We start from the raw sequence: 24120 nt of genomic DNA on the forward strand, positions 1-24120 counted from the left end.
AGCGTGTCCGCCACCCACAAAGTAACATACATGGTAACTTGTAAGCTGGCAGAAAGTGTATAAACACACGTGTTATAACAACTGTCGTTTCCTTGCTACGCGAGGATAAAGTAAGTGCAGTTTTTTTAAATAAACAGATAAACCTCCTAAGACCACTGTGCGCCTATCCTTTACAATGGATAGCAACGAAATTGTGACGGAGATCGGTTTCAGGCAGTTGCGCTTTCTATGCTTTCACTTCTGTGGCGTATAATATATGCTGGAGGACTGGAGATGTCATTTTTACTTAAAAGCAAAACGTATGCTGCTGAAGGACTGAAATGTATGTTTTTTGTTTAAAAAATTGGTATTGCTACACTGTTTTTCGTACAAGTCACTTTTCATAAATTATTTCGAAGTACAAATGACTGAACTTCGAATACATTTTCCTTATATCATAGTAGAGTGGGGGAAGATGAGACACCATTAGCACATAGTATTTAAATAGCCTGATCGTGTTTTAAACAATTAAGAACGGTCGTGACCATACAGCTTAATAATTGAATGAATGAATGAAATTTATTTCGTCTCTTCGGTCACGATAACAAAGAACAAGAGAGTTGACAAAAGCGAAAAGACGGGTAGTAATGATGAATGCGTCATGCATATCCGGCAAAATATTTCTAAACATCTACAATCACAACTTTGTTATACAAATCATTTATAGAACAAAGTATGTGTAAAATATTATTGAAACTTAAAAGTGTGTAATCAGCATTAGTAAATACACGGCCTACTATATCTCTAGTAGGCCGTGGTAAATAGGGAATCAGGTGTTTTTTATAAACTCAAAGCTGTGGTAACTCGTAGTCCCAAACGATGTGTAGCATAGGGAGAAGATGGGACATGCACTTTCCATTCTATTATTTCCTTCTATCCATAAAAAAGATGCTTCTTTGCGTGTTAAAATGTAGTTTTTTTGATTTTGTTTTAAATGGAAATCCCTGTTACAACTTACAATGTGTGTCATTGTTTTGCTACGCGGCCATAAACCGCTTCAATCCCTATACATATTACACTCAAATTGCTTGCATAGAATATTTTCCCTCAGCAGTTTTTCAGTGCAAACATATTAAAGTACGTTATAGGCTACACATATATTTATTCGAACTAGATTACACAGCAACCGTATTACGTTTGCATAACCACTAATTATATTTGCATTTCCTCGGTTAAACTTTCTTTTTTCGGTGCAGCTGAAGTAATAGAATTATTTTAAAAAGAGGTAGCAAGTTGTCAGGTGCTTGTGATTTATATATAAAATATGTTTAGGAGATTCAGTTCTTAGCCTAAATGGACAAAGAAAAAGCAATATCTTTTGACGGTGTTATCAAACATATTGGTTGGGGAAGGCATCAACAGTTATGGGTTCTGTATTCCATTTTACTTGGAATAATAACTTCTATACACATTTTATCTTCGATATTTATTGCATATCCCATTCCATATGTTTGCGAATCACCAATGGAAGAGTATGTTGCAAAGGTAAGACTTTTATTAAATATCCAAGTCCAAAGTACCAACCCAGCAATTTATTTTATAACAAATAAAATAACACAAAAATACAGAATATAGTTGTTCCGTTTTAAATTTAAAAAGTCCCGTTTTGTCAGAGTTCCGTCTCCCACACCCTATATCTATAATAGTTGTTGTTTTAAACATGGTTTTAACAGAATTGCAATCAGACAATTTGGAATACTTCAGCAACCTTCGAACAATTTAAGCTTGAAACCAATTCATTGGATCACTGCCACATGTAAGAATTTGTATAGAAAGTTTGTTACATCGCATATAATGTTTCGGTAAAGCACACATGCTAGTCGCTGCTTCCGTAGTGGGCGTATAGGTCTTTGTACAAGGTATTTACCGGCATTTGCTCCAACCCAGCGTCGCTCAAGCCCAGTGGTCACTTTTTTTTGTCCACATTGCCAGGCTGGTTAAGACACTTTTTTTAAACTCTTCTGTAAATACCCATTTGAAAATAAACGAAAATAAGTTTTACAGTATAATTCGAAAATATTCACACGGCCCAATAAAGTGCGCGGCAAATGCAAATATTGTTGTATATATATAGGCGTTATAATTTGGTGTAGAACGGATACAAATTTTATTAAATAGATGATAACAAATTTTTAGTTTTAATATTTTAATTAGTTTTAGCATGCACCTCTCTACTATTATATGGACATTACAGGTTCAACGCTACAGTGAACAGTGGAAGCATGAATTGTACAAATTGGGACATCTTAACGGTAACACCATGTGTATATCATGAATAACATTTAACAGAACTCTAGTAAGACTACATTCAACAAATATTATTTGTCGCTGATATATAGTAGGGTGGGGGAAGATGGGACACTTTGTCAGACAAGACTTTTTTTTAATTTTTTTTTTTTAAATTGATAATAACTATTGATAAAGTATTTATTTTTACTACAAATTGGGTATTACTACTCTGTTTTTGGCACAAGCCACTTCTTATAAATTATCACCAAGAGCAAATGACCAAATTTCGAATATATTTTCAAAATATTATCATTTTATTATATCAGTATCTTATAGTTGAAAACCCCCTGAGGTATAAATTACTAAATTAAAAGCAAATCTTTCAAAGTTTGGCTATGAAAACATACAAAACTACAATGTGGGGGAAGATGGGACTCTAAATTGAAATATATTTACATTAGCAGTATTCTGCAACTTGTAGTTAACCTACCGAGTTTAACAGACTGTGCTAGTTTCTTTGCCATGTAAACTTCATATATATAACGTTAAACCGATATTTTTTGTTGTTTTTATCTCAAATTAAAGTCATATTGACCCCTGTCGATTTTCTTCATGCTTAGCCTATATCTCAGTGTTTTTTTACAAAACTCAAACTATAGTTTTATGAGACAAAATCAAACTGTACGAAATATTCAAGGTTGTTTTATGAAGCTATGAAACTAGTTTAATCGTTCGCACACGCAAACTAAAACAAATTTTCGGCTTTACTATGATTTAGTGAGCTTTAAAAATTAGCACCTTACTATTTCGCATTTTTCAACTGTTCAAAGTATACTGTTTTTATTTTACATACTTTTTTAATATTTAAAAACAGTAATCAGCTTTGACGGGCGTTTTTATAAAGTCGTGATATTACTGTCGAATAATTCTGTAACCTTATTTTCCTGATTATCATTAAATGGGAGTCCGTAAATAGAAAATTAAAAAAAAGTTTTGTCTGACAAAGTGTCCCATCTTCCCCCACCCTACTATACAATATTTATTTGTTTATGTTCGAATATTACCCATTGTCGTTAAAAAATATCAATTGTTATGCAATAATATAATGTATAGGTATAACATGTTAAAAACTATAGCAGTAAGCCGGAGTGGGGCAAGAAAAAGATTGTTTAGACTTAATTTTCAAAGCGTACAGTATTATTTCGTGTTATTTACGTATATTCCCATTTATAAATACACTTTTTAATCAAAATTAACAAGGATTTTAAACTGTCCCATCTTATCCTGTGTGTTTTCGAATTTATAAAATTTCAATTGTTGTGCGGATCGCTAAATATAACTCCTCGTGTGTTTTATTATATTTTATTAAATTGTTGTCACTTTATAAAGGAATGATTGTACTAATTCCTGGTATTACCCAAAAATCGTCATCTATATTTTGACTCATTTTTTTGCACAAAAATAAAACTAGTTTTATAAAACAAAACCAAACTGCGTACGAAATATTCAAGTTTTTTTTTATGAAGCTATGGAAATATCGCCCGGTCAGTTCAACGGTTGAAACAAGTATATCACGATACCAGTTATAGCCTTTTCCGATTTCATCCTGACTGTGCTTAAGAAACAAAGGGCCTTTCAGCGGGCATGCTGTGTCGACTTTGACAATATGTGCTTAGGTGTCCTATCTTCCCCCATTGTACTATATATTTATTTAATTTACGCAGATTGAAAAATGCACAACACATCGTTTCATTTCTGATGGCTCTGTTTCCACCTCAATCGTTATGAACTTTAATATTACTTGCGATCGTTCTTGGATAAATTACATGCTTCAGTCTATGTTTATGGTGGGTGTGTTCTTTAACGGAATGATATTTGGAAAACTAGCAGATATGTAAGTTAAAAAATAAAACTCTATTGTATGTTATTGGCCACATTTGTACGATAACGTTTTAAAAAATTTAGTAATGTGTTGTGTTTCTTCTGTGTGTGAAAACAAACACATAAAACTTGTGCCAAAATACAAAAAAAGGGAATGAGATTTGGTATTTTTTGTTTATTCTGTTCCATTCTTGTTTTTTAGGTTTGGTCGAAGAACGATTCTTTTGCTTATGGGTTGTTCTACCATGTTGCTATCATTTTTAACAGCAGCGGTTCGAAACCTGATATTATATACTATCATGCGTAGTGTTATGGGCGTATTCTGCCTAACACTAAGCATATCATACGTTCTTAGTAAGTGATTGCTGAGTATATCAATTTTCCTTAATTTGAAAAATAGCTATAGCATGTTTCTGGTCAAGTCACAACGCTGGTGCCGTTGTGTATGTCATTTAATCGGCAAGACAATTAACGACAACTGCTCCAGCCGCCCATAAAGTTATATATGTGGTAACTCGTGCATGAGCGGCACGATGTGTATCAAAGAGCACACCCATAGAATATTGACCATCATCCCCCCACCACATACATTTATATTGTATTTGTTAATGAAAAGACTATGTATACCAATACAGAGCTGCCGTATATGCCAACTAAACATGCAATTTTTAATACATCACGTTATTTGCGTTTTCAGCATCCGAGTGTGTTCTTCCGCGTTATCGAGCCTTTAGTGTCCAAATGGGAAGCATGGGCTTCTCTGTCGGCACCGCAATTTTCGCAGTGATTGCTTACTTTATCAGAGATTGGGTTTCCTTACAAATTGCCATTTCAGTTTTATCTCTCATCAACTTGATAATTTGGTGGTATGAGCTCTGTGTATTATATACTGCCCTTAGCTATATTGTTACGCTATATGGCTAGACTTAAATGTGAATATTTGATTTAAAACTGCAAATATATACATCCAACTGCTAAATCAGTTTACACGAATTGGTGGTTTCCGCACTCAAGCGTATGTTCATACACTTTTTTCAATTTCTTATATTATAATAATATAATAGGGCTAGGGAAGATGGGACACCTTTTTGTTTTATTATCTCGTCCCATTTAGTAGTAAACAAAGAATACTCAAAGAAATACAAAACCGTATCCTTATTACGAATCCTATAGACCGTTGTTAATCGTTTAAAACATGATCACAATATTTGCAAATTATGTGCTAAATGCATCCCGTCTTCCCCCACCCTACTATATATACTTGGTCTATTTGCCCATTCAAGAAGTTTAACCCTCTTGTTCATCAACAGGTTATATTTCGACCCACCACAGCCCCATTTAGTAATTTTTACGTATACACAGGCTTTTTGACGAATCACCACGTTGGCTTATTTCCAAAGGTCGATATGATGAAGCTCTCAAAATCTTGTTTAAAATTGCGAAGGTTAACAAAGCTAACGACGAAGCAATGTGTGTTCTTAACAGGTTGGAAATGTTAACAGCAATAAATTGCTTTATTTTTATGAACGTTCCTTTTGATCTTTATGACTCCGGTCACGCTAAATATTTGATTCAAGCCTTATTAACATTTACCATTTTATGACGGTTATCATTTTAATGACAAGCGAATTTCTGCAAGTTCAGCACTGGTTTTACCTGTTAAGCAAATATGCCCTTTAACAATGGTTTCCAAACATGTTTGTCATATAGGCTGACGAACTAAGACATTCGTTGTCATATATTATAGTGATCTTCATTATCGTGATCAAAAAGATAAATTGATTTTTCCTCGAGTGAGGACAGCAACGGCACAGAACGCTAATGCGTTTCCACTTGTGTGTTATTTGCCAGTGTTTGTTGGGCACGAAGTAGCAATCAGATTTTATTGTTGGATAGTTGTTCTTGTTATTGGTTGATAATTTCTGCACATTTCGATTACCTATGTCTCTTATATCTCAATCACCCACGAAGTTTTGGTAACTTGCAAGTTGGCACGAGGTGTATGAAACAAAACATCTGTGTTATAACGACTGTTGTTTTCCTGCCACGCGACGATGAAACATGTTATACATTCATTCAGCCACTAATAATTAACAGTTTTTTCGACAGTTAAGTACAAAGTGGTATTTTAAAACATAATTAATTTTTAAATTGTAATTGCAAGAATTTGTAATATTTTCAGTTGAGCTTAATATACAGTAGGATGGGGGAAGATGGGACACTTTTTAACTCTATTTTCTCGTTCCATTTAGTAGTAAACAAAGAACATTCAAAGAAATATGAAACTATGTCCTCATGACTCTCATAGACCATTGTTAATTGTTTAATATACGATCAGAATATTTGGATATTATGTGCTAAAGATGTCCCATCTTCCCCCACCCTACTATATTATACATGTTTTCTTCTAGAAAAATGAAATTATTGAGTAAATAACATTTAGGAACTTAAGCAACTAAACCTCGTATAAGTGTTCGTGGTGTTTTAACAGATACGAAGCAAGTTTGGTGGAAATGCCCGCTGAAAATCTTAAACATTCTGGAAATGTCACTGAAAAGTTTGGAATGTGGCACACATTAAAATATTCGGGGCTACGATTGCAGACCATCGTTTTGTCTTATGCTTGGTAAGATTTTTTTGCTTGAAATGTGAAGGAGTACGTCGGCATATTAAAGTATCTGGTTTCATTAGAAAATGGTTTATTTTAAGGTTTGTAACCTCTTGTGTATTCTATGGAATGACACTCAACGTTGCAAGAATCGGTGGTAACATATATTTTAACACGATGATCATGGGTGGCATGGGTATTCCATCAGCATTTATAGCAACGATACTTTGCAACAAGATTGGACGATGTGTTGTCATTTACACGTCATTCCTGCTTTGCGGAATATTCTGCATCGCAATGTATTTTATACCCGACGGTAACTTATCAACTAAACGTATATTTTGTGATGGTGTCGTGATATATTTGTGCCGGGCGCTATTGCGCATGCGCCGTGACGTCACTATCCAAGCAAATAAGGTCGAATGAAATATAAAGCGAGACCTATTAAATATGGTCCGGGGCAAAATATTACTACGACCGTTCCAAATTCAACCACCATCTCCAATATATCACGATACCGACTTTGTATAGCTGTTAACGACTCGTCACCCTTAAAATAGTTCACACGTATTAAACGTTTTAATGTTCCAAATTTCTGTTGTATTAAGAAATTGAATATTATATGATTTTTTTTCTATAGAACTAAAAGGTTTGTCACTGACTGTCTTTCTATTTGGCCGGGTGTTCAGCCTTGTACCATTCTGCACCTTATTCTTGTACACCATCGAACTTTACCCAACATTAATGAGGTAAATTTTAGTCCAGGCTGTCACCGCATGTAGGAAATGTTTTGCAATAACGAATGCGTATTTCGTTTCTTTATCAGTCTATAATAATTTCACGAACTATTATAATTTTGTTTTCAGAGCAACCGCATCAAACTATGGAAGCGCACTCGCCCGCATCGGTGCAATAGTTGCTCCCGCTATATCTGGTTTATATATTGTACATCCGTCCTTACCATATGTAACATTTGGTGTGTTGTCATTGCTAGCAGGTATGTGCTGTTTTACAATAAGAAAATGTGTAACAGAGGCTCTGCACCCAATAAGTTTAATAAAGCTCCACACTGCCACCATACGAGCATGTGTGTCCTAGAGCCCGACACCTGTTTATACAAACTGACCCTCATACTGACATAATCAAATATTGATATATCTTTTCAAAGGTATTCTAATGATGCTTCTACCTGAGAGCAGAAAAGCTCGAATGTTTGAATCAATGGAAGAAGCTAACGAGTTCGCTAATCTAAACGCTGGTCCTTTGCGGCGAATCTGCATGACCAAGCATTTAAAATAAATCATCTCAATCGGTGTTTCGGACATGTACGCTATTCTTTTTTAATGTGAAGTTTAATTTAAACTTAATCAACATTAAATACTGATGAATCGAAATTGTTCTCGTTTGTGAGTTCACAACTTGCCCGGACTAGCAGCACTTTCACACCTTTATATAACTCGCAATTCGGACATAAGGTAGAACAATTCAGTTTGTGCAAAGTTATAATTAGATATGTGAGCCAATTGTGTAGAAAAACTTCTTTAGAGCCGTTGTCGCAAAATGCGCATGCTGCAATAAAAGTTGAGATCTCCTAATATCGAATTACATAACGCAATATCAATTAATGTAGGATCTTATTGTTGAGACGCTTTATTGTGTATAAGAAACAAATACAAGTTTGTTTAACAGCAAGGCGTAAGTATTGGTTTTAACTGTACAGCCTTCTATTCATTTGAAAGTGGGTACAGGCTATATATCATTTTGAACTGCACAAGTTCTACAACCGAATGAGTTGTTCTGGAATAAAAGTAACCCTTAGAAATCAAATTGAAGATCAAAGTTAGATAAAGAGAATTGATAAGGATCTATATACCTGTTTATCGAAAATAGAAGAGGAAATATTACCTAAAACTTTATCTAGATTTGTCTTGTCTGCCCAAACTCTAAATGATTTTCCAGTTCAGGCATCCATAACATGATCGGTAATAATTCTTCGATTAAGGTTGTATAAATAGAAACTTTCCAATGCCTGTTTACAAGCGAATTCTGCCGCTTTTATTGGTTCTTTTTAGAGCTTTTATGTAGAATTGTATGTACACATATCTAAAACTGAAGACAGGTCTGGGTATCTGCGCGATCACCAAAGGTTTTTTTACGAGAGAACATCCAACATTTATCGCTATTGAAGGCAGGCGAAACGTTTTATAGCAGACGTTTAAATACTTATAGCACTAAATATGACAAAGGCTATATTCTTTAGCACCGAGGATTAATTTATAATGTTTTTGAAGTTGCCTTTAATAAATTCCAAGAAACCAGTTAATCACAATTGTCGCGGCGGAGGTCCATGTTTGCTTTACGGTTTCCAGCAAAGTATACGCCATTAAATGGCAATGTATATGCCCATAAAACTATAACGGTCAAATCAAGTGAACAGAAAGCAAATATAACATAAAACTTGCAGGTAAAGCATCATTCATGGTTTAGATATCATTATAACTTGCATAAGCAGCCGATCGTCCTATGAAACAAGGAACCAAAATGTGGCATCTGTTGTGTGCGATCATATGCTTGTTACATGCACGTAAGTACTGTGTTGTTTACTGGATAAATACATAACAAATAATTTATATTCGCATGATTGCAACTCAGACGAGTGGTAACACATGGTGTATACTATATAAAAGAAAGGTGTGTGTCTTGTTGCAACTTTGTAATTGATTATTTTTGATGAGCTCTCGATTTTGACTAAGCTTAAGTGAACACCAGTTTGATTTCTTGTGGCAGCACAACTTTCAGAATGTTTGGCTCAATCGGATTTGAACTACATCGGGGAAAATTTGAATGTGCAGTTTAACGTGATCAATAATTTAAATGGAAATAATGAAAACTTCAACGCTGAAGTACTTTTGCATAACACTGGACCTTCAGTTATAAATAAGGTATACGTCACCATGGTGCTATGTACTGATGTATACGTATATACTTAACGCAAATAAACCTTATGTTTTAAAACATCTTGCATGCTATAACGTTGAAAACAGGGACAATTGATTCTTCGTAAAAAAAACGATGTTTCAATATTTAATATTCAAATCTTTCCTAATACATTTGTTGTATGTTTTAGGATTCATGGGAAATATTCTTCTATAGTTTGTACATGATAGAACCAGATCACTTACCAAATATTGCGGGTTACGAAATCCCTCAAACAGGACTCACGTTTTATCACGTGAATGGAATTCTGTTTAAATTTAGCCCTACCGCTAATTTTAAAAGTAAGTAGTTAGGTTTAACTCCACCAGTCGTTAAGTCGTTATTACTGTTTGTTAATTATAATAAAGCGGGGTGGGAAAATATGCGACACTTTTACCACATATTATCCAAGTATCCTGATCGTGTTTTAAACCGGTAATAACGATATATGGAAGTATAGATCGGTATGGTTTTATAATTCCTTGAATGAACTTTCTTTACTATCAAATGGAACGAGAAAAAAAGAGGTAAAAGGTGTCTCATATTACCCGACCATACTATATGATGTTGGTTACGGTCATTGTTAAAATAAAAATTAACTCTTTGCTACAACACTATCTGTTTTACAGGTCTTCAGCCTGGCGCTACTTTAACTGTCAGTCTGGTGATTCAATATTGGAGCGTATCTAGAACTGATCACATGCCCCGCTGGTATGTTGCTTCTCAAGGTTTTTTACCAGTGATGTTAAAATCAACGGAAAGTGATTCGGAGTTCGTTGGTAGCTTTGATACAAAAGATAAATACAAGAGATATGCTGATGACAGATACCACCCATTTTCCGGAGAAGATAGATACGCAAGGTAAGCCGCTGACAGAAATTAACTACAACTTTCCTACGGCTTATAATATAACTATAATTTGGCAAGCACTCAAAATTAACATCTTATTATTTCGCATTTTTTTACGTGTTAAAAAATAATATTTCCATTTAACATATTTTTAACCAGTTACTGGCTTTGACGCGAGCTTTATAAAGTCGTGATAATACTGTCGAATAATTTTGTAACAGTTTTTTTTTCTGATTATATTAAATGGAGGGTCCGTAAAATGAAAATTAAAAAAAATCTCGTCTGCCAAACTGTCCCATCTTTCCCCACACTTCTAAATGATCAACTGCGAGTTTTGAACCGCATTTATTTTACATAGTAAGAATTATATATAACCATATTAAGGCATATAGTTTGATTAAATCAGATTTAGCTCCATGAACCACGAAGCAACACCAAAGCCAATTATACCAACACCCACCGAAATTACGGTGGAAAACGCAGATACGTTGGTCGATAACACTTGGAAAATAAATTGTCTTGAACCATTCTATCAAAAAGAATGTCAACTTTTATCGGGTATTTTTAACTTTCATTGTTTTAGATTGGTATGAGTTTTTGAGTTTTACATCATTAAAATGTTGCTTTGCATATTTTGTGAATGTACTGCATATTAATTACGAAATTAACGTCTATAAGTAAATGCTGCTTGCTTTCAACCATATATGTTTAATGCTTGCCGCTGCTACCATTGTGAGCGGGACAACTCTAAATACCACAATACAGCACATACAGCAAATACACGTGTGGCATAAAGAGCATATACAGCACATACACAGGTGTTCGCGTGCATGTGCTCTGTATATGCTTCATATAACATGACGTTCGTGAGTATATGCTGTATATGCTGTATTGTGGTATTTAGAGTTGTGAGCGTAGCAAGACAATTAGCGGTAATTGCTCCGACACAATGGTCACTAATTGGCTGTCCGAATTTTCCGCAATACAGAAAACATATGATTCATAGGTACTGGTACTGACTCTATTTTATACCATAGATTTCTTTAAGATCAATATACAAGATACAGTAATAACTGAAAAGGTCATAACAGTACGAAATCAAAATGTTGCAGTCGACGAAGCTTTGTACACCGAAGAAGCGTATGCACTGACAATAGGAAGGTATATACAGTTTTTAGTTATAAACAAAATGCACATAAAGTGTGACCCGTGACTTTTGCAGTGGTTTAATTATCATTGAAGCTCCAGATTCAAGCGGAATATTTTATGCAAGTCAATCGTTAAAATCATTAACAAAGAAAAATGGAGACTCATTCACAATAAAACAAGCCTCAATTAAGGTAATGCTATTATAAATAAATTGTATTTTAAATTAAATTTACGATACCTATTTTTACTTTAAATATTTGTTTGATTCGTTCGAAGACTGCATTATACCGGCTACACGAATGTATATAATTAGTGACATCCATACACAGTTTGATTCATCGATTTATTTTTTTACCTACCAGGATGCCCCTAGGTTCCAATACCGTGGTATGCATATTGATGTGGCAAGAAACTTCGTCCAAAAATCGGACCTATTAAATTTGATTAAAGTTATGGGAATGTATAAGCTGAATAACTTACATTTACATCTGACTGACGATGAAGGATGGCGAATTCAAATGGAGTGGTGCCCGGAACTTACGTCGATAGGTGCTAGAAGGTATGATAATGTTATGAAATAAGCTACACGTTAATAAGGAGATGTTGTTTTAACTCACCAATAAATTTCATTCATTCAAATGTCCAATGAATAAATGAATGCAACTTGCTTTATCCTCGCGTGGCAGGAAAAACAACAGTCGTTATAACACCGGTTGTTTTATACACCCTGTACCAGCTTATACGTGTTACTATGCTGTATGTTTCTTTGTGGGTGATTATTTTCTTTTACAAATGGTACTGTACGCGATAAATGAATTCGACGTAGGTATAGTAGACTCATTCTTCGTGTCCACGAACAAGGTGTCAAAAAAACGATGATATGAAAAATATTTTGCTCTAACAACTTTTTTATATTTTTACCATATACTCCAAGATGTACATGAACGAAGTGTACATTATGTTTCTTTAGAGTGCACGATGTAAATGAAACAGAGGGGATTATTCCACAATTAGGGTCCGGGCCTTTCAACGACACAAGTGGAAGTGGGTTTTATTCGAAAAATGAATACATAGAAATCTTAATGGAAGCAGAAAAGAATCATATAAGGGTGATTCCTGAGATAGATCTACCAGGCCACGCGCATGCAGCGATTAAATCGAATTTACAATAGTAAGTAATTGAAATATGTCCAGTTTTGCACTTACTAGTATTTATGCCAGTCAATTAAATCCTATATTATCCCAACCCAAAAAGAAAAATGATTAAATGGGTTGCAAGAACCACTTCGCATTCGGTATCCTCAAATTACGAGGCGAGCGGGACTAACACTGATCGGCGTCGATCTAACTCCAGTCCAAGTTATAAGGCATATCAAATGGTTTGTCCAAATTATAAGGCATATCAAAAGATCTAATGCGTGAGCACGGTATAAACTAATTAGCATAGTATTAATTAATCATTTTACTACAACGGTCGACTGAAATCGATCAAAAACAAATCAGAAGTAACAAACAAAGCGGGTTTCAGTCGCCATTGGTGTCTGTGGAGCAGTAGGCAGAATGTATTTATACATGTATTATAACACATAAAATTTATGATGTATGAGGAGTAAAGAATTGGTAATAAATGTGTGTAAATACGCTTTGTGCAACTCCTGTACCATGAGCTGACATCTAAACTTACACTAGTTAACCTTGTCGTCGCTTAAAATCGTTTGTTTTCGTGAATTTGGACAAACCGTAATCACGCAGTAATTATAATTAACGTTAGAAGTTAATATTATTCATATAGTGACGGCTGCATAATGGTTTATTGCGAGTGGTAAACTAAGAGGGCGAGTAAACACGAGACGCGATATTTATACGAAAGACAATATGAAAAGGCACTCGCTCCGGCGCACACACACGTAACGGCGGTCACACGCTAATTATGCGGTTTTAAATCTGAAAATTTAGTCTAAAATTTATAAATATATATTATGATTTGATTTCAATCAAGAGATTAAAGAATAAATGTTAGAATTAGAATTGAGATAAGTGCGGAAAAAAAGTTGCGCAAAAAACATCAACAACAAGAGATCAAAGATCTAATGCGTGAGCACGTCATATACTAATAAGCATAGCATTAATTAACCCTTTTACTACAAAGGTCGACTAAGCTCGATCAAAAACTCTTAATGCGTCCCCACTTAAATGAAAATAGTTTGATTCAGGCGCAAATCGATGTGAGGATTCCTCACCTCACCAACACGTTTCAATCCCAAATTCCCAAACAGTATAAACGATGTCTCGACAAACCTGAGAACCGAAACTATTGGCCTACCGCTTATGGCGCCCGATTTAGAGCCTAATGTACTGGGTTCGATCCTCGCATGCCGGTATATTTATTTTAGATTTATTTTCTTTTAATAGAGACTAATACTATATACACTTTTTATTTATATTTGCACACTAACGTAAACAAAGCCAAAAGTTACCGATTACTGTGTTACCAACGAGTTCCCGATGCATAGCAGTTTACTTGACTCGCAGCGTTACAATCATTAATTACTCAATAATTGGACAATTTTACACACTATGGTTTATAACACTGAGCTTAGGTAGAGAAAATATATCGAATGTAATCGTTAATTACTGGCTAATTAGGCGATCATATGCAGTATCGTTTATTAAACTATGCTTAGTTCAAATTACTTTATAGAGTACAACCATTTAATTAAAGTTTAGAATGCATTTTAAATTTGACTTGATCAAACAGTAAATTAATCGATAATTAATCGCTAATTAAAAAACAACAACAACAAGAACAACTGTTCCACGAAAAAGGATCTATATGACCACAAACGTGCTCAACAACGTGCTTAACAACAAGAACAACTGTTCGACGAAAAATGATTTATACGACTACTTCCGTGCTCAACAAAAATTATACACAAAGTTGAAAAGTGTGGTAACTTGTAAGCACACGAGGATAAAAAGAATACGCGTGTAAGTGCAATACCGGTGTCGTGGCACCGGTCGCACAAAGGACTTAAAACGGGCTTTCCGGGTGTTGAGGTAATGGGCCAATCTGGCTTAAATCCCATGCAGGTCCTTGACAAGGACTTTACCCATAGAGAATAATAAAAATAAATTACGAGGCGAGCTCTCGACTTGCTCCAGTGCCTTTCAAAAAACAATAAATGTTTAATACGGTGTTGCAGCTACAAACGGTTGCTAAGCGAAGGTGAAAATCAAGAGGTAGCGGAAGATTCCTTAATTTCGGACTTACAAGACAAATCTAAATATTTATCTGTTCAAATGTTTACTGACAACACGGTTAACCCTTGCATACCAGGAACTTACACGTAAGTTATGTTTTACACTGTATATGATAAACCACTTTTAAGCTATAGGTGTCGTAAAAGCGGGCCAGGCTCTATGTATTTCACCAATTAAAAATATTAAATAGAAAAACAGTTTTGTAAAATTCTGGGATTTTTAAAAGTTAGTGTGTTGCAAACAAATTTGGAAAACCCAAAAATGCCTAAAAAGTATGAGAACTACTGCTATATGATTGGATAAAATATGTAAAACCACCTGTCATGTGTAGGCAAGCCACTTTTTGTTTAGGTTTATAAGGAAAGTTGTTAAAGAACTTGTAGATCTTCATAATGGAGTTCAGAATTTGACCGTGTTCCACTTGGGTGGCGACGAAGTGGTTGATGCGTGGACAGAATCAGAGAAATGTCGACAATTTTTAAATGTTACTACTAGTTTTCCGTCAAGGTAAGCATGTCTATACAGGGTACAGCTCTTTTATAAAGGGACATGTGTCTTTCTTTATGAAACATCATGTATTGTAGACAAACTATACAAAAGTTTCCTATCGCGTTCATGTGTTGGAATATGGAACAATTTAATTTTATCTTATCCCGTAGTGTTAGTGACCTGATGGAGTATTTCATAAAAGTGGCGAGCTACTCTGTTTTGAATGCGACAAGTAATAATCTGAAGTTGGGGTTTTGGGAAGATGGTGTACTTGGGTGAGTATTATTTATTTATATGGTATAATTATAAAGTATTTTATTATTTGTTGTATATCTATTTTAGGGAAGGCGATGAACCATATACTAAACCAGATATATCTGATGATGATGTTATAGCGTACGCGTGGCAAAACATATGGGAATGGGGTGTTGCTAACCGAGCGTATAAGCTCGCCAATGCCGGATATAAGGTACTTTATTAGACTAAATAAAGTTAACAAACTGAAAATTTAGCCAAAAACTGTTGAGCGTTTACCTTTAACATTGAAGCACCCAGTTATAGGTTTTACGCGGATATGGCGTTTAATCTTTGACTTTCATGGTGCAAATTTCGGGTTACACTCTTGCATTAAAAAATACTGCTGCTTGCGATAAACGAAACGTCAATGAGCATTTGATTTTCACAATATAATGCTAATATTAGGAGTGCGTGGAGGCAAACTTTAGAAGTGACAGGACTATTGTAATTTTTTTGTAAAATACCAAAATCAAATATATAGTGGGTTGGGAGAAGATGGGACACCTTTAGCACATAATATCAAAGTATCCTGATCGTGTTTTAAACAGTTAACTACAGTCTATGGTAGTCCTGAGGATACGGTTTAATAATTATTTGAATGTTCTTTGTTTACTGATAAATGGGACGAGAAAATACAGTTAAAGGATGTCCCATCTTTCCTCGCCCTACTGTATAATGTCTCATTATTATTTAGAATTTGACTTTGTAAATCTATTTGTCTGTACACAACTGTCTAAATTACTTTAATTATATTTTCCCAGGTGGTTCTTTCTCAAGCAACTCATTTGTATTTTGACATGCCAAATGAACCTGATCCGGAAGAACGAGGACTTTACTGGGCATCAAGATTTACTGACAGTTTCAAAACGTTCGGATTCATGCCAGATTCTGTTTACGACAATGTTGATGTAAAACGTAGTGGAGAATCATACACAAGTATGAAGTTTTACTACATTTAATTTGTATAAGTCAAATTATTTTTAAAATGTTTTATTTTTGAACAGAGTCAGAGCTTTGTCAAACAGATGGCGCGTGTACGCCTTTAGATAAGCCAGAAAACATACTGGGAATGCAAGGACAACTGTTCTCCGAGACTGTCAGGACGAAACAAGATTTGGAATATATGATATATCCTAGAATAATAGCTTTAGCTGAACGTGCCTGGCATAAGGTAATATTAAATTGTGATTGTTCAGCTCAACAATATAGATTTTAAAAATTGTTTTTGTTTATCAGGGTGCTTGGGAAGCTACATCTGGTGCGGGTGGCAACATGGACTTACGCGATAAAGATTGGTCCGAATTTGCTGCAGCAGTAGGAACAAAGGAATTAAATAGACTGCATGACCTTGGTATCGAATACCGAATTCCATTACCAGGAATCAAACAAATGATTAGGTATTACGTTGCGTGTGTATTCTTTCTTTTCTGCAGACACCTAGTTCTTCGAAATGCGGTGCACTTTATGCAGCATATTTCACATAATGCGAAAATGATAAACAATACGAATCCACTCTTAATAATTCTTTAATCTCAAGGAAAATTTAATTTTACAGTGCAAACGAAACTGGTCCAACCATTACATGTGAGTTTCCTGGGTTAGAAATTGCTTATCGAGAAGTTGGTGCTGACCAATGGAGAACATCTGTGTGTTGGAGCATACTTCCACTTGCAGTCAACAAAGATTATGAATTTAAAACTGTTTCATTTGGAAGGGAGAGTCGCACCATGAAAGCCACGATACAAATGATAAACCCACCAACCCCGCAGACAACTACTAGTGGTTATCAACGTGTGCTTGGTTTGTCTCGCCTGTACTGCATCTGGTTTTCATTTCTGTCTTACTCTCTCACCATTAACATGATTTAAAACTTCTCTCACTTATATAACAATGTATGCTGTACCTATAACACCATATAGGCATATACGCACTCGCTGCATTATATACACATGCTTTATGTTTAAATAATTTACGTCGTTTAGCCTCAAAGTTAGTACGGCGTTCTCGGCTGAGTTTCTTACTGCATTTTACTGCATCGCAACTCACGTTCATTAGTTTTATGCACCGCAATATTTTAAGCATACAGTCTTTCTAAATAATTAATTACAACTCGCACAACCAATTTGAAGCAGGTACGTTAATTTTGTTCACTTATACTTGACACGTATCTCCATTACAAAGCTGGATAAACTCGAGAAACACATTTCTGCTATGAAAGTCAAGTACCATTTTTGTTTTTGTGAATAATAGCTGGAATTTTCAAACGAAAAAAACATAGACTGGAACAAGTGTGATTTATCGTAAATATCGGTAACGAGAATTAAGAATAATCACTAAATATTTTCGGCTTACTGCTTTAAAACGTTCAATTCATTTGCAGTTTGTACACTATATATATAAGTCTTAATACTTTTCGCCCATATGTCAACTCAAAATAAGCACCCAAGGCGTATATGGATATCGTCCGGCACGGTTTTATTGAAATGGGCTCTTTGAGTGTGAGCCAACGAAACATATTTAACACCCTCTAATACTAATACACACCATAGGTTGAGGAATTCACAAATCTAATTGCTAGTACAATTTACTTGATTCAGCTGCTACCATTTTAAATAAACTATAATTGCGCACATTCCGTTTGTATACAGGTGGTAACATATTAGACTCATGACCTTTATATTCATGTCGGTTCCTGGTACTAATAGCTCAAAGCCACCACATAAATAAGTCAAGCCAATTTTTTCGGCATGACTTGGAACTTAAGTAAAGGCCTAATTATAGCTGGAACATTTCTGTGAGCCTAAGATTTTTACGTGCTTCAAAGGTTCGCTTTTCTAGGACGTCTGCGCTGCATACATTCTAAAATATTTACAATGCTACATTTCGAAAAATCCAAAGCAACCTCGGAGTTCTTATAGAGTATAAAGATCTTACTGAGCTAAATCTATAACTCTTATCTCTTTTGTTTCAAACTCTATCGCTTTCGAATTCACGCCACTTATATTTGCACCAATGATGTCACTGCTTATCGCTTGAGTGGATGTATACAGTAGGATGGGGGAAGATGGGACACTTTTTAACTCTATTTTCTCGTCCCATTTAGTAGTAAACAAGGAACATTTAGAGAATTATAATACTAAATCCTGGTGACTCCCATAAACCGTTATTAATTGTTTAAAACACGTTTAAGATATCTGGATATTATGTGCTAAAGGTGTCCCATCTTCCCCCACCCTACTATATATGTTTTTGCATGCGGAAACTTGCTTTTGTTAAATAAAATTCTTTTGCGCATTCTACTCTTTTTTTATTTCTGTGATCGATGACGGTACGTTTTAAAGAAAAAATGAAAGTGTAGATTTAGCTCAATATAAGGACTCTCTGCGCAACAGTTATAAAGTTTGACCTCAGTTCCCTCCCATGTTTAAAATATTCTAAACCTATTATTTGCCTAACTATTCTGTTTATTTAATTGATGTCATCTTAAATAGCGAAATTAATACCGACTGTTTATCGAAAATAGCGAAATTATAATACCGACTTTGCAAACTTGTATGACAGTAAATTTTATTTTTTGCATACGAATCAATTTCGTAAAAAAAACTTTTGCAAAACTATGTACAAAAACTGAATGTAGGAAAGTATATAGATAGGTTGACATGATTTTATAACTTTAGATTTATTAGTAAAACTTTTATGTTTAAAGCAATATATTGGTTAGTCGCTATTATACCACAAAATACTTAAGGTAATCAAGCAACTACTTCATGTTGTTTATCATTCGACCCATTTTGTTCAGCTTCATCTTCGCTCACCGTTTCGACACACTGTAGGGAAAAAACAAAGATTTTTTCCATAACTAATTATTAATATAAATGATGTTATTGCCAATAATTAGACCAAGCTACGTACGTCCCAAAACACCTCATCCTCGAAAAGTTCTTCAGCGCTTAAGTTGTCCCATACAGGCAGCTTCAACAAAAATCCCGTAAGCGTTCCACCAATTATAGCAATACCAAGAACAACTGCCAACGAAGCGATTTGGTATCCACCGTTTTGTCCAGAAGTTCGAGTAGTATTTTTAAATAGCTCGTGGTAGCTGATAAATATTGTTGGAATTTAATAACATTTTCGTCAGTGTTGACAGACATGATGAATATATCAACATACCTGTCTTTGTAGGTTTCTTGTGTAGCAATGGCAGCAGCTATAGCACTGGCCACCACACCCAGTATTCCTGGCATGCCATGCAAATTGTGTACACCACATGTATCGTGCAGTTTGATGTTACGTTGCAATATTGGCTATTAAAAAAAACAATTAATTAGATATTCATGTATATACACGCTTATGTTGAAGATATGTACCTGTAAGTATTTAAATCCAAGCGTGGACACCAAAGCAGCAACTGAACCAATAAGGAGAGCACCAAACGGTTGAACAATTAGATCTGCGCTTGCTCCCATGGCCACGCCGCCAGCCAATGTTGCGTTTTGTATGTGCACCTGGACATAAGCATTTAAATGAGACAGATGTTTGACTATAGGAAGATAACGCTTACCATATCCAATTTGTTTTTCTTGTCAGTAACAGCAGATAAAGCAAAGGTGACGACCGTACAAGCAGAAAGACTAAGTACGGTATTTATAACCGCACGATGTCGCTCCGTACCCGACGCGGGTCCAGCATTAAAGCTTGGCCAATATAACCATAAAAATAGTGTCCCTGGAGGAAAATAGAAGAGTAATATTTTGTTAATAATGTATTTTGTGTATAACTATATAAACTCATCGCAAAGCTGTAACCGCTGATAAGAATTTAAATGTTGCCTCGACACGGAGAAAAACTGCTGACTTGACAGACTATCAATCAAAGTAACCGCCTGCAGTAAACAGTTCAGTGATTGATCACGTATTACTGTCGGTTTGTTGCCTTGAGGTATAAGGTCAATCTCTTTTCTGTTTGTACAAATGTTTGACGTAATATCACTGATATTAAATCAGTATAACCAACATGTTAGTAACATAACCAATACAAGATGTTTAGTTGTTTTATACTTACCGATCATAGCGAAGATGTCCGAATGATATTCAGAACCTTCTTTTTTACTTAGGGTCTGTGATTTTTTGTAAAGCACGCGTGCAACTGCCAACCCAAAATAAGCACCGAAGGCGTGTATGAACATCGACCCGCCCACATCTGTGACCTGTTTAAGTATAATGATATGTTTTAACGGCTGAAATTATTACATAGCTCCACTGTAGGTAAAATGACAGTCAACAATCTCATGTTATGCCGATAAGTAAGATATACACCGGCAACCAATGATATACAAATTATGTTTATTGTAGAGTTATTTTAACTTAACTGACTCGTACTTCAGTTTTACCAACCTGAAACCTAACAATCCCGACATATATGCTGACATTATAACACACAACTTCAATGGTCGCCATCATTATAAGTTGCACCGGACTAGCCACGCCAAGAACGGCTCCGAATGATATAAGAACAGTGGCAACCGCAAAATCAGCTTCCAATAAACTGCAAAACAAGTGGAATACTATAATTGGACTGTGTCGGTTACACACATTTTTATGCCAAAGTCACGGCCGCCGTGCGAATGGCTAAAACAAAAAAATGTGTATTAACCTTTTAATATCGATCAATATTCGTCCTTCATTTGAACCAATCATACCAAACCAACCGTTGACCAAGGTCGACCACTCTATGACGTAACAAGTCAACAGAAAGTTGAACCCCACCGAACCGAAGCCGTGACGTTTCAAAAACGTCATCAAGAAACCAAAGCCGATCAACATCATAACATGAACATCTTGGTATACTGCAAGTCAGCAATTAAATATTATGAAAACATGCGCGATGATTCATAACTTCTGCGTTTATTACACACTTTATATCCAGATTATAGAGCAAGTCTAAACAATCAACACACAAAAACAGGCGTTGAATTAAAAATTAAATGTTACATCATTTTTTTATTTTACCGCCACTAAAACAAAAGACTGGAATTAATAGGAAAATTACATTAGTAAAATAGGCTATGAATAAAATACATGGAAACGTATTGTTACAAATTGTGACCGCAAAATTTCGTGTATAGTTTAGGTGAGGGGAATATAGGACACCTTTTCTTTCCATTTTTACGTCGCATTTGGTAGTAAACAAAGAACTTCCAAAAGGTTATAAAACCGTATTCTTACGACACACATAGACCGTTGTTAAATGTTTAAGACAAGATCAGGATATTTGGATATTATGTGCAAAAAGTGTCCCGTCTTCCCCCACCCTACCATACAATAAATTTATACAGTTTGTCGCAGCAAAATAAAGTATCTAAATATAAATTTTCACTTCGTATAATCACTTACTTGGGTAATAATGAGCAAGAGTGGTGTGTGTAGTTAAACTGTTGTTCCGAGGTCCAGCAGCCACATCGTAATCGACGAAGAGACCAAATAACACGAGGATTATTGCTTGAGCCACCAAAAGCAAGGCCGTTGCTTTTCCTCGTGTGTTACTGGAAATTTAAATTAGGTTATTTTGTTGTTATATTTCTAGTATAAATGTATGGGGTAATATAAGACATGTTTACATTGTCTATTCTCGTTCTATTTGGTAGTATACAAAGAATATTTACAGAATTATTAACCCGTGTAGCCCCGCAAATCGAAAAAAGCGTTGTTAAACTTTTAAGATACGATTAGGAAATATCGTGCTTACAGTATTCCATCTTACCTCATAGCACAACACAAAAAAAGATAAATAAATATTAGTTTTCTTACCCCATAACTCTTGTTCTGTTTCTACTCTAGTCTGACAACCAACTAAGCAAGAGCTGCAAAATGTGGCGTGATGAACAGCAGCCCGTTATATACCACCGAGCTCTCGATGTCTGATTGGCTAATAGCTGTAGGGCGTAAATTGCGCCACAAACCAAGCCCTATAGAGGGTTCTTGTTGCCCTTATTGTTTTTGGGTTCAACTAAAAACCACATTGTTCGAATAGTTAGTTCTCAGACATGCACATTTAAAAGACCGGTGCGGCGGTTTTTGGAACAAAAACATCAGTGCAAACATTAACAGTAGCCTACTGTTACAACAATAGTTTCGTAACAACACATGTCATCATTGTACAGTTGAATAAAGCCCACCACTGGTGAGATTTCAAGGATTATAAATTTTTATTATAAAACATTCATATGTTAGGGTATAAGGGAAAGACGGACACCTTTAGCAGATATTGTCTCTTTGTTTACCACCAAATGGAACGAAAAAACATAATGACAGGTGACCTACCCCGCTACAATACAAAACAAGTGCATGATGATGTGAACATAAAATTATTACAGTGTCGTTATATTTGGCCTGTATAAAAGTGTTTTTTTTCATGAGTATTCCTTATGCGTTATAGTGTTTAGTTAAATGTGAACTGCCTCAAAAGTATTTTCTAAAATGACGTTACAGTCTTGAAACTACAGAAAGGTTTTCGTTTTTCGTTGAAGCCGCATACGTTGCATGCTTGAGATCGTGTCTGCAGCGAAGCAAAACTAAAGACGGTTATTTCCGATAAACACAAGTTTGTGCATCCGCTTGCTATTTGTTTAAGCTTTGCTAACAAACAGATAAAATGGATTACTTTGGTATCAACGGTTATTGAAATGATTTTTCTTTATATTTGTTGAAAACTTAAAATAAAATTAAATTAAACTCCTGAGCCAGCTTCCAATAAACTGCAAAATTAGTAATGTAGTAAAATTGGAATATGTCGGCAATACGCACATTTTTATGTCAAAGTTTACATATGTTTTTTTTTTTTTTACATTTCAATATTGAACACAACTCGTTCATTTCCAGAGCCAACCAAACCAACCGTAAACCAAGGCCGACTACTCTGTGACGTAATAGGACAACAAAGGTAAAACCGACCGAACCGATGCCGTTTCAAAAACGTCATCAAACAAATAAAACCGATCAACATCATAACATGACATATAGTTGGATATAAATTTTGACCAGTTTCAACTGGTCCAAAGCGACTTTTAGTTTTATATATACGAAATGCGTTTACTAATTTTGGGACATATCATGCTCGAATGAATACACAGAACACCCATCCAAGCGAAAGAACAGCGGTGTATGAGGTAACAATAAAAGGACAAAGACGCGTAAGCAAAACCCGATTCCATCTATGCATTCAGCTAGAAGAAAAATGTTACGTAGGTTGCTTAAACTGGTGTATCAAGTTCACCATCTTGTAGAACGGCTTTTTGAAAAGGGAATTATTGTGTATCGACTGTCCTTCCATACAGTATCTATCAA

At 35.1% G+C, this 24120-nt stretch overlaps 3 protein-coding genes across 5 annotated transcripts in view; 2 read left to right on the forward strand and 1 right to left on the reverse strand.

Moving 5' to 3' along the window:
* Window positions 1–1254: 1254 nt before the first annotated feature.
* LOC100185154 (organic cation transporter protein-like) lies at window positions 1255–8186 on the forward strand. Its single transcript, XM_002119624.2, has 12 exons — window positions 1255–1524; window positions 1713–1795; window positions 2234–2291; window positions 3993–4162; window positions 4352–4503; window positions 4847–5015; window positions 5512–5634; window positions 6641–6775; window positions 6859–7073; window positions 7398–7506; window positions 7624–7754; window positions 7926–8186. Exons 1-12 carry the CDS (start codon window positions 1333–1335, stop codon window positions 8054–8056), a joined length of 1668 nt encoding a protein of 555 aa, XP_002119660.1. The 5' UTR covers window positions 1255–1332; the 3' UTR covers window positions 8057–8186.
* Window positions 8187–9159: 973 nt separating this feature from the next.
* Window positions 9160–18410, forward strand: LOC100177256 (beta-hexosaminidase-like). Its single transcript, XM_009860101.3, has 17 exons — window positions 9160–9341; window positions 9545–9699; window positions 9885–10035; window positions 10363–10594; window positions 10989–11140; window positions 11620–11743; window positions 11805–11922; window positions 12094–12290; window positions 12702–12902; window positions 14935–15078; window positions 15344–15499; window positions 15652–15756; window positions 15824–15950; window positions 16540–16714; window positions 16783–16949; window positions 17015–17175; window positions 17334–18410. Exons 1-17 carry the CDS (start codon window positions 9281–9283, stop codon window positions 17644–17646), a joined length of 2739 nt encoding a protein of 912 aa, XP_009858403.2. The 5' UTR covers window positions 9160–9280; the 3' UTR covers window positions 17647–18410.
* A 917-nt stretch (window positions 18411–19327) lies between these two features.
* The window catches only part of LOC445729 (Rh type C glycoprotein), a 5893-nt gene continuing 1100 nt past the window's right edge, over window positions 19328–24120 (reverse strand). Inside the window, exons 1-10 of one of the 3 annotated variants that reach the window (XM_009859923.3) lie at window positions 22585–22692; window positions 22171–22319; window positions 21431–21623; window positions 21172–21322; window positions 20840–20984; window positions 20340–20503; window positions 20146–20283; window positions 19949–20082; window positions 19691–19877; window positions 19328–19605 (exon numbers count right to left, since the gene is read on the reverse strand). In XM_009859923.3, the coding sequence (XP_009858225.1) occupies window positions 19531–19605; window positions 19691–19877; window positions 19949–20082; window positions 20146–20283; window positions 20340–20503; window positions 20840–20984; window positions 21172–21322; window positions 21431–21623; window positions 22171–22319; window positions 22585–22589 (1341 nt within the window). In that variant the 5' untranslated portion in view covers window positions 22590–22692 and the 3' untranslated portion in view covers window positions 19328–19530. 3 annotated transcript variants of the gene reach the window in all.

The sequence above is a fragment of the Ciona intestinalis genome, chromosome 4 (assembly GCF_000224145.3).
Source record: "Ciona intestinalis chromosome 4, KH, whole genome shotgun sequence".
NCBI classification, from domain to species: domain Eukaryota; kingdom Metazoa; phylum Chordata; class Ascidiacea; order Phlebobranchia; family Cionidae; genus Ciona; species Ciona intestinalis.